The sequence below is a fragment of the Aplysia californica genome, unplaced genomic scaffold, assembly GCF_000002075.1.
Source record: "Aplysia californica isolate F4 #8 unplaced genomic scaffold, AplCal3.0 scaffold00003, whole genome shotgun sequence".
Lineage (NCBI taxonomy): Eukaryota > Metazoa > Mollusca > Gastropoda > Aplysiida > Aplysiidae > Aplysia > Aplysia californica.
Window position 1 is genome coordinate 2447536 of NW_004797273.1, and position 11711 is coordinate 2459246.

Here is an 11711-nt window from a genome sequence, read left to right on the forward strand (position 1 = left end):
CCTACCAGTTGCACCCTGCAGCCATCCGCAGAGGGAGAGAAAGAGAGAGAGGGGGATATATAACAAAAACGAGACATGAAAATGACGGTGGAAGAAGATAGAGAGAGAAAGAGAGGGAAAGGTGGACAGGGCTACAACATTTGGGTACTTCAGTTTCTCTACCTGAGCTATGTTGATTGGAATGGAGAGGAGAGGCAGTCACACTCAAACCTCTACATACTCCCATTCCCCCTTCCCATAACACTATGCAAAACTACCCAAACTAATCCAATCTAAAAGAACAAAACAACAACAACTAAAAAAAAAAAACCCAGACCCATGACTTACAGTGCGTGACGCCAGCTAAGGTCTGGTAGAAGGTTGGTGTGTCGTGGTCGCCGGACAGAGAGAGTCTCAGTGGCTCGATGAGCAACCACTTGCTGATGATCGTCGCATCCGGGTGCAGCTTGAGCCACATGGAGAACTGATCATAAGACACCTGGTCCGACTATCATGAGACGGAAAAGAGGAAAGAAACTGTTGCATGCTTTGGTAAAATTATGATAAAAACAGGAGATATGAAGAGCTGTCAAATATATATATATATAAATATATACATTTAAAATACATCATTTAAACGGAATGTAACATTTCGTACACAAAACCAATCCAAGCCTCAGGTTTGATACTGATACTGGCAGGGGGGATGTGATTACATGAAGAATTGGGAAAAATGAAGAAAATAGGCATACTTGGTTAATGTCCACCAAAGTACAGAAATAAAAAATTGAAATCTGCCACAGAATGAGCATTTGCAACTGCAAATTTTGTTTTCTTTATGTTTTGAAGGGAACGTTTTAGTGCCCAATGGTAGTTTTACCATGTGAAGTCATGAAATCAACAAATATTTACAGAATAAGAAGTCCCTCTCTTGCAGACTCTGTCATAACTGACCCTACAAATGTGCAGGTCATACTTCCCATTAACCCCTTGACTGCTAACCATAAGTCCACCGCATGTGCTAAGGAAATTTCCACAGTGGCTGTGTATGATGACACGGTCTGCTTTTTAAATGGCTATAGCTCGCTTACTATAAGCACTAGATATAGCAAAGTATATGTCAAATAAAAGAGAAATGAACATACAATCTATTGGTGTTACTCATTTTTAGGTATAAGTATTTTGTAGAAGAATTTGGCAGGTGAAAGTGAGATTTTTAAAAATTCCACCTTTGTATTCGAGATCCCTGTCATCTTGGATATTAGATCTACGACAAAAACTTTCAACAGATGAACTGAAATCTTTGTCATCCCTGTCAGTATCTCTATAAATTTCAGCAATAATCCGATCCGTAAACCTAGTAAACGGTAATCTTTGCGAAGCCATTGTGGCGAATGTAGACTGCACGCAAAAACCCTAGTTTTAGCTACTGCACAGGAATCCTAGGACTAATAGTAATAGCCTAAAAATAGTCATGACCACATCTGCAAGTGGACAGAGAATACAGGGATGTAACTCTTGTTATTCAAAACTGTGTAAAAGCGAAGATAAGCGCGAAACGAAACAGGGGTTTTTCAGGCGTACCGGGAATGCCCACAGAGCAGGCAAGGGGTTAACCACAGAACAATACACAGAACACATTGATACGTAGGTCTTACACCTCTCATGTATTCGATCTAGATATGAGAGGAAGTGTTTTACTTCGGGGTAAACGAGACCCTTCTCCCCTGAGTAACACCGAAAAAATTTTAAAAAAAATAAAACTGACCACTTTAAACAAGCTGGACAGTGCAGGTGACACTTGTCCTTCCGTTTCCAGCACCCGTCTGTCCATCTCATCCTTCTGTACATATGTGCATGAGTCGTCACAGTACATGCCAAATATCACTGTACAGAGAATGAATAAGAAGTGATGTAAAAGTGTAAAAAAATATAGGAAAATGTGCACTTTCATTACAAAGCAATAGAAACAACTTACTGTGTAACAGATATCCTTGCAATAAAAGCAAGTCCTACCCACCTACACCAGCCCAGCGCCAGAAGAACATTAATGCTATCATTAACTGTAAACCTCTGAGTCGGATAGGGTGATATTCAGTGGTGTATTCTGGAAAGAAGATAAGCTCCACTTTACACAAAGACAAATCTTGACCTCTATAATTTACATGTGCGGCATTCAATGGCTTGCTTTTGCTAAAACAATTCTTTCATGTTTACCAAATCTATATATTACCTTGCAATTCTATTATATTCATCAATCGGAGGTTTCTGATACCCAGCTTGGGGACCTTGAAGCACAAAATAGGGTTCGTAGCACAGCTAACAACGCTATGGTAGAAGATTAAGATTGCAATTCCAAGTGCAGAATATCTGTTCATCGTAGGCTCCCAATGAACATTGACGGACTGAAACTATCACGGTAAAAAAACTGGGGAGGAGCGAGAGATTCATCACAAGCCACAAGTCACTCAATAAATACAGACTAAAACAATAAGTCCTACCCTCACAGAAACAAAACTCAAGCAGAACATTAACATTATAAGTAAAATTTCCATTGCATTATTTTTTGTATGTTTCTGTTCATTTTTCAGGATGAACTTCCGTCTTGTACTACAATAGACTTTATGTTATGAATGATATATAAATGAGATAATCAGATCCTCCATCTATTCCATCTGCCAGCAGCAGAATGGGTACCTATAATATATGCTCAGCTATTTTTTTTAATGTATTTTTTGTTTCACAAAGAAAAAGACAGAAAACAATATAGAAAGAACTCAGTAATTATTTGATTCAGCTAAATACGTCATGAGCACTTACACTTAATTTTTTCTTCCCTGGTGCCTTTTGTGAGAATGACAAGGCCACACAGTAAATCCTTGAAAGGCAAACCCTTGGATGTACCTCCATAACCTCTGTAAATCAACTGAAGGGTGGACCATGAACATTAAAATTAGATGAGGTTCACAAAAAAGGGTTTAAAAAAAAAAATGAATACAAAAATAAAAATGCGTGGTTGACAATGAATGAATACATCCTTCCATCCTTCCATCCATTCAGCCATGCATGCATGCATGCATGCACACACACATGCATGCGTACATGCGCGCACAAACACACACACACACACACACATACACGCCATCATAAAAACATAATTATCTGAAAAAGAACTAGACAAATTAACACCATACTTGCAAACATAATCATTGACCTTTATATTTTAACCATAGAAAAAATGTACAGATCATTAATTAAAAGTGAACTTGCAAGATTTAGATCTTTTATTGTTTGATAAGAGAAAAAATAGTTTCCAAACATTTCTTTATATCACACTGTCAGCATGCTTTCAAATTATAATTATCCTCTACAAAACAGAAATTTAAAGAAGTTGAGAGTCAAGCTTAACATACCCAATGCAATAAAAATGATAATAATAATGAAGAATATTTCTACAGCACCCACTCGCGTGTAAACACAGCTCTAGGCGCTTAACATACATGCACGTATTAACTATATTCACGCACACACACACACACACTCACACACATACACACACACAAACACACATACACACTCAGCCAAACATTACATGCACACATGTGCACATGTCTACTTGCTTATCACACATGCATGCTTACATATCGTTACGAAATGAGCGCATAAAAAATACATAATAAAATAATATACACAATGCAATTCACAAAATACATAATAGATACAAGGTCATTCACATTATAACATTCTACTGAACATGAATCTACTGACATAAAAATGATGTCATTAAATTAAATGTGTCTTTAAAGATATTTGAAATTTAGACTCAGATGTTGTATGTCTCAATGACGTGCATACAATATCATACAGTGCTTACCATTTATAAAGATTATCATCATACTTCAAGAAAGAGAAACAAAACATTTATGCTTCTAGTATAAATGAGCAAAATCATCGCTTCTCTGACATTTACAAGGAAAAAAAAGAAGGGGACAGTGATGCAAAGCATTAGACAGCAGGAGAGAGGTAGAGCACAGAGCGAGTGAGAGAGAGAGAGCACAAGAGAGAGACAGAAATAGAGAGAGGAAAAAAAGATGAGAAAGAGACAGAGAGAGAGAGAGATAGGACAGAGAGATGATGGTGATGAAGAAGGAAGATCTACAAAGAGCTAGAGAGGGAGGAGTAGACAGGGCTACAACATTTGGATTATATTTCCAGTTTCCCTACCTGCGCTATGTTGATTGGAATGCCATCCCACAAGACCTCCCGAACAAACACAGTGTCCGACATGGTCGAATTGACAGCAGCTCGTCTGAAAGCCTCCCGTAACCGGTTGCTCTCAGGCTCAGAAACTATGAAAAAAAGGAAAGCAATGATATTTTAATAATTTCATCTTTTTAACAAAGCTGTATAATATATCAAATCAAACTGTCAAAAGACACAAAACAAACGTTAAAAATAAAGCATTTTGAAGAGAAACACACAAAATATTATAGAAATCAAAGGGTCCCATACATGCACAAGCCATTGGATGCAAGAAGCTAAGCACTCTGTCTTGCTTCGAGTCATGCCTGGGGTTATTTTTCAACTACCATTTTGTCAGGTTAGTTTGTAACACAGCGGGTACAGGGTGTAGAGGGGTTTTTTTTCCATAAAAGCTATGTCAATGACTAAACAAATGCAAATTCATGATGAAACATGACATAACATGTATTTTTTTAAAAATATATATTATATAAAATCTTTTCGCTCCACCATCCCCGCTACCCCATCACATAAAAATATTGGGGGGGGGGGGGGGGGGAGCACAAGAGAGACAGAGATAGGGAGAGATAGGGGGGAGAGGGGGGGTATTTTTACTACAGTCACTGTCTTGTTGTGCATTATATATGCGTGAGTGCACCTAACATTTGTAACATCCACTGCCATTGTAAACGACCAAGACAAATTTCTCCCTGAGAGATGAATAAAGATTGTCATTGTCAAATTTATAGTCTCAAGACACATCTTGAGTCTTGAGTCCAGTCTCATGGAAGCAGCCACACAAGCAGTGATTTTTTAGGGTTTGGGAGGTTCCAGACCAGATCCAGAGTCAGATCACTGCTTGTCTTTGCGATCGTAACTAACACATTCATGGCATTGAACTAGAAAAGAAGTAGATTTTAATTTTTTACGGGTCTGTGACACGATAGGGAGTGCCAGAAAGGCTTAATATGACAGAGGTACAAAAATAAGACATCCCAAGATATGAGCTCTCCTTTTATAAATTGTAAACAGTATAATGAAAAAGTTCTTCAGTGCCGGTTAAGTTGAGGGTCTTCCGCAAGTCCTGCCCAACTGACCAGTCTACCATGATATCTATTAAGTCCTGCTCCACTGGCTATAGTAAAGACAGTGCTGGGGGCATTTTAGATCAAAGACAGTATTATTACAATTCCGGTGTGTGGGTGGGTGAATTGCTTCATTTTGTAGTGGTGTTGAGATCATCAAAGAATTTTGCAGTGTATAGTATTCTTGGTGGGATACTAAAACCAACAACCTTAATAATAAAAGAAGAAAGGAGGCGCTGACAACAGCACATTCCAACTATATGATCTTGTTAACGTTTGTTGAAAGAGGATTTGGAGGAAGGCTGTGCCCGATATAATGAATGTTCATCATTGCCTTCCTAAAGTTAATGGCATGGAGATTGTCTATTATTGCAACTAAGAGAGCCTAGGACAAACTACAACCATGAAAACTTTATCAATCACTCTAAGGACCAACAGGTTTTTTTTATGTGGCCAATGAGTCCCAAGCCGGCAAAGATTGTACACTGATCCTTTTATCAGAAGTTGTCAACCAAGTCCAAAGCTAGACTGTCAACAAAACCTGCACTAATTTTACATTGGTGAAAACTTTTATAATTTTTACACAAGAAAACTTAAACTTCTAGAATTATGTTTGGAAGCTAGCCTCCCACTTAAATAAACAGGTCATGATACATCATAGTGCACAGAGTTGTACTGATCAATAGTAGAATAAATTGAGGTACCACCAGGCGCGGTTCGTCCATTGAGCACGGTCGTGCAGTGCTGCCCAAAGTGTTTTAATGTTCTGATACGTAAAGTACCTACAATAATAAAATAAAAGATGCCAGAAACAAACACTAGCCACATATTATATCACAACAAAGTCCTCGGTGGCGCCGTAACTGTCATTTTTATGTCTATAGCGCTGTAAAACATCTACTATGCCATGCCTTAGTTCATGTGCTGTATCTAAACATAACAGGATATTCAACAGTGGAAACCTGACCAATAAATCGCTCTTTGGGATAACCCAAGAGATGACAACACTCGTAGAGAGTTTGGCTGTACATTAATATTAATAAGACGGCACATCTCAAATGTGCTCCTGCCGAATAGTGCGGAAACATAGCCCACAGTAGGCAGTCTAAAAATATACGCGATAGATTGTGCACTATTCTATGCCAAAAATATGTGAGCCCCGGAGCAATCCAGCGGAGTGCTCAAGTGAATTGTGATTGGTTCATTGTCTTGCCGCTATTTTAAGTGACTCAGTGACCGTGAACCAGAGGGAGGTGAACTTGACATACTTAATTAAGTCATCGTCCTATGAATTGTGCTTTTGAACGGTTTTGTAGTAGAGTGGTGAAAGGTATTACTTGAGTGTTCAGTTCTAATGCAGGAAGAATGAAATTGACGTTTTAGCTAACAAACAGATTTATTTCTAGAAGTCAAAGCCACAAGTAAAAAGAATGAAAATAGAATCACAAGGTTCTCCCTCACCAACCCAAAGATCCTAAAATTATACACCGTCTCATTTACTATGCCCTTGACTATCTTCAGCCTAAAATAGCTTATTTTGTGCACGCCCACTTTTTAGACACACGAGCCGTCCCTGGGTACCACTATTTATGAGAGATCACTTTTCAATGAAAACAAAACTTTCTTTTCGTCTCATTTTTAGTGTCCATAAAACATAGCAGAGCTCCCATACCTCTCTGCTCCACTTTAAAAACTCCCCCCCCTCCCCCATTCCCCACCACCCAAACCATCACTTCCACTGATCACTGATACTATAAAAATAAGCTGTCACTATAGAATCACTTCTTGTAAAGAAGAGAAGTTGAAGAAATTGCGTAGCGATCCACAGAAAATTTTTTGGTAAAAATATTTGATTTAAAAAACCAAAAAAAGGAAGGACTTCCGTAAGGAGCCACAAGAACAATAAAGAAGAGACCTAACCCAAAGTTCTAGAACAGTCCTAACCCTTTTTTATACCCTACCCCAAACCCAAATCCTAACCCTAACGCTCTCACCCTAGCCTTAGCTGTAAACCCTCTATTTCTAACACTCTAAGTGGCCATTCGTAACGGATTTTAAAATATTTTACTCCATTTTTTGACAACTTAAGGGGTGTGGGTTCTTGTGTGCATGATTTAGTTTTCAACTTTCATTCACATTTTTGGCCTTTTTTTTGCTTTCCATTAGATTGATTTGAAAAAGAGGCAGTAGAAAGCATTCAAAAGCTAAAAGTGACGTTTTTCCCCTTGGCATCAATTGAGCACTCTCGCTTGAATTCAATATTTCCAGATCCAGCATAAAATTGTAAAGCAGGCGTACTAGATTTCTAGATCTAGAACTAGATCTAGATCTACTTAGGCTAGATCTGCCAGTGTATTGTCTTATTTTCACCCCAGGTAGAGAGGTAGGCGTAGCCTGTATATTACATTTATAAAACATCTAGAATCTAGATCAAGACAGATAGGGAAATCTAGTGCTGAAAGATGAGAAGTGATCCGACCCGCGTGATATAACAAAAAAAACAAATCAATTGAATGATCAATGACAATCGTGGCCGATAAATTAAAAACAAAAAAACAAGGCACCCGAGAGGCCTCAAAAGTAAAGTAAGGCTGACAACTAATGGTCATAGAGAAGTCAACAAGTCACAGACTATGAAGACTAGACTAGAGTCTTAGATAATATATATAAAAGTCTTTCTAAGAATGAAATTAAAATGAGAATGTATAGACTTAAAGAGTAGAAGATCTAGATTATATCTAGACCAGATTCCATAGATCTGGATTTTAAACCTAGATGCTGTAGTATTAATTATTAGGCCGGCTCTATTTCTCTGAACGTTCGGGAAAATAAACTTTCTTGAACTCTATTCTCCGAACGGTTTTCGTTCTCGAGATTTGTTGATAATAAGCGAATGGAGTGGCCCCTGTGTGCGTGTGTGTATGTATGTGTGTGTGTGTGCGTGTGTGTGTGTGTGTGCGTGAGTGTGTGTTTGTGTAAGGTGTGAATGGGTGTGGGGGGGGAGGGGCGTAGAGGGATTTTTTTTTACCTTATAAAGGATTTTATTTTAAATTGCTGGGTGACTAAATGCAAAATAGGTTACTGCCAAGGTCGAGCAGTCTTGTTTTCTCGCAAAGTACCTTTTGAAGGTATTTTCAAATTAAGTTTTGAGTCCGGGAACGTTGCCCCAACCGCAACTGAAGTCTCAGAATATTCCTCAGACATTTAATTTAAAAGTCTCTAGATCTAGAGCTCTAAAAATTGAATTCGAGGCACAAAAAGCTTTTTCCCAGTCCTCGCAGAGTGACAGATTGAAAGGATGATGCCTAAACCTGGCAAATAACCAAAAAAACCTCGAGATCAGAAACCGTTCCGAGAAATAGAGTTTAATTTTATTTTCCTGAACATTCAGAGAAATAGTCAGTTCGTAAATATATATATATATATATATATATATATATATATATATATATGATATAGTCCTAAGATTATAAAATTAAGCTTGTGGCAATGCGTACGGCCCTCCATCCTGTACCCATAGCCTCGTTGCTATGCGTACAGCCCTCCCTGCGTACGGCCCTTAGATATAGATAGTGAAGTACGCTCACCGCCTTGATAATCACTCAGCTGGACCGCATCACTTTATCGATTGATATCTGGGCCAAGACAAAGATCGTATATATATATATAAAGATAGTTCACTCCTCTATAATTGAGTCAATTAAATAAAAACGGACTTTGTGATTAGAGTTACCCTACTTCTGTGAAAATATTATTTAAAAAATAAATAAAAGTAAAACTAACAAACTGTACTTTCCTATTCTTCTTCTGGTAAAACGAAAGAGAACTTCAAAGACTGCAGCTTCATCAGAACCAATCATGTGCAGACTTTCGTGGACACCTTTTTGGCTGAGTGAACTATTTTGTTATCATGTACCATCTTTGGCCCAGAGACGCTCTACGAGATCAAGATAACTCTTTTGCAAAGTCATCGGTCCCTAACTTTGACCTGTAATTTACTAGGTAGGTAAGATTGAAGAATACCGGACCAGCGGACTGACTTTGCCTATGTCTCAACCTTAGGAATTCATAATTTTCCCGTTTTTAATCTCTCTCAATGGAGAATCTCGGACCGGTAGATCTATTCATTAAAATTTCGAAGTGATTATTCGGACTCGAGTCCGAATATGAAAAAATGTTATTCGGACTCTGATTCTTGTCCAGCATGACATCACTTCCGACTTCCTGTGACTCGTGAATCCGGCTTCCTGTCCTGCCTCACTCATGACTCGCCTCAGGCTGGGTAGAGACCGGGATCACTTCGGGCAAAAAGGTGTTTTGTGCAGGAGCCGAGTTTTAATCTTATGATGAATTTGAGGCCGGCCTGAAAAGTTATAGAGCGCTTCTAATTCTAATAAATGTTTATTTATCAAGAGGTCATCAGAAGCAATTAAAGATGGCTCGTTAGCATGTGTCGGGGTCGGATGGGCGGCCTGCACACGTGTGGCTGTGTGCGTGTCGGGGAGGGTGGTGGGGGGCACTATCGGTCCGGACTTTGAACGTCGCATAAGCGTCGGTCTTTTCCCCCCTGGCAACTTATCATTATTACAATAATAAGGCTTGACGTAGATCTACGTAATGAATTGTGCGCTGGTCTATGGAATCAAAAGTTGCCGTGCTCAGCTCTACACAGCAACACAACTTTTTATTGGTAAACAATCGATATGAAACAGGCTTGTGTATTTGAACGAATCTGTCTTTTTTTTTTTACACAGCTCATAATATGCAGCTGCCAGGTGGTCTGCTAATCTTCAATTTTACCTTTTTCTACAACAAAGAAAGTGGGAAATATGGGGGGGGGGGGGGAGGCGTATCAATGAGGCGGTGGGCATTGGATCGGCAGATAAGGTGTGGGGGAAACTAAAAAATGGCGGAAAATTGGAAGCACTAAACGTTAGATCTATAGAACGAAGACACTTCCTTTTTTCCGGACCCGAGTCCGAATAACATTTTTTCATATTCGGATAAGAATTTTTTTTATTCGAACTCCAGTCCGAATATGAAAAAATGTTATTCGGACTCGAGTCCGAATAACGACGGCCATTCCTGAATGAGGAAAAGCAGGTCTTGTTTCGCACCGGGTGAGAATAGCCTACGCTGGCAAGTCTCACCCGGGGTGAGAGGTAGATCGTTTTTCTATTCTCACCCCGGATGAGAATAGCCACTTCCATATTAGTTGAAAAAAGTCAGGTATGTTACACAGTTGGACTTAGAATCTAGAATCTAGATCTAGATCTAGAATCTAGATCTAGATCTAGATCTAGATCTAGTAGGCGTTGGCATTGAATTGATGACTGATGACCACTGATGTCACTGATGATGACAGTGTTCAGTGTGTACAAGTTCAAGTACAGTGATGATGCTTCCGCACTGCTAGATTTTGTCTAGATATCTAGATCTAGATCTAGATATATAGATCTAGATTCTAGATCTATATATATATATAGATAGATTCCAGATCTGCCGAACTCCAACTGCCAGTACTGCCATAGTACTCCAGTTTCTATCTAAAACTACTCTAGTTCTAGATCTATATATCTAGATACTAGATAGATCTGGGCTGGATTTTACTTTGATACGGTAGTGATCTGTTCAAGGACGAGTATCTCGATCTTACGATCTAGAATCTAGTTCATGCTAGAGACAAGTCCGTCAGTTTGAGTTGTTTCATGCGAGTCTGCACTGATCTCCTGCCCTGTACTGCGACAACAGATCTACAACTACAAGAACTTAAATTTCAAAGGAAACAATAAAATGTCACTTACCTCTTTTACAGGCATCTTCGTATGATATCACTGCTAATTTGGAATCCTTGGCACCCATTTTGGGCGCTCAGAACATAGGTTGCCAATGAAATTAGTCCGATTGTTTGGAAAATTTTCACTGTGTTTACAAATGTCGCAATGAATACAGTTCTATATCCGCCATGTTTAATCACGCGACACTTCTTCCGATTACGCGAGACTAGTATTTCACCATACTAAATACCGAAAAGTATGACTGTACTGTGGGTATGCTGTGGGTATGTAACTGCTGGCAACGTCAAGAAAACGTACCAGTTAGTTTGGGACCGTTCACAAATGACGCCAGCTAAAAATTTGGCCAAAAATGCCCCCCCCCCCTCCCCCCTTGTTATCTTCCGTCATCTTTCTTAGGATTCCCCCTCCCTACCTACCTTCCCACCTTTATATGTCAACCAGCGAGAACCGATACGTATGATGCACAAATATTATATTAACACCTAATTGATCTTTATTTTGAATTTTAAAAATAAAAAATTCTTGTTTATTAAAGAATACAACAAAGAAATACCTGAACTGTCAAATTATTTATTAACAACTTTAACCAATCGAAATAATTAAAACA

General features: G+C 38.7%; 1 protein-coding gene across 1 annotated transcript in view; it reads right to left on the bottom strand.

Annotated features, from left to right (window-relative positions):
* LOC101863703 (ubiquitin carboxyl-terminal hydrolase 32) overlaps window positions 1-11297 on the bottom strand; it is a 60106-nt gene extending 48809 nt beyond the window's left edge. The window contains exons 1-5 of the mRNA XM_005089119.3: window positions 11111-11297; window positions 4204-4328; window positions 2800-2905; window positions 1748-1866; window positions 328-487 (exon numbers count right to left, since the gene is read on the bottom strand). Of these exons, the coding sequence (XP_005089176.1) occupies window positions 328-487; window positions 1748-1866; window positions 2800-2905; window positions 4204-4328; window positions 11111-11168 (568 nt within the window). The 5' untranslated portion in view covers window positions 11169-11297. The remainder of the gene's footprint in view (window positions 1-327; window positions 488-1747; window positions 1867-2799; window positions 2906-4203; window positions 4329-11110) is intronic.
* Between the last annotated feature and the right edge of the window lie 414 nt (window positions 11298-11711).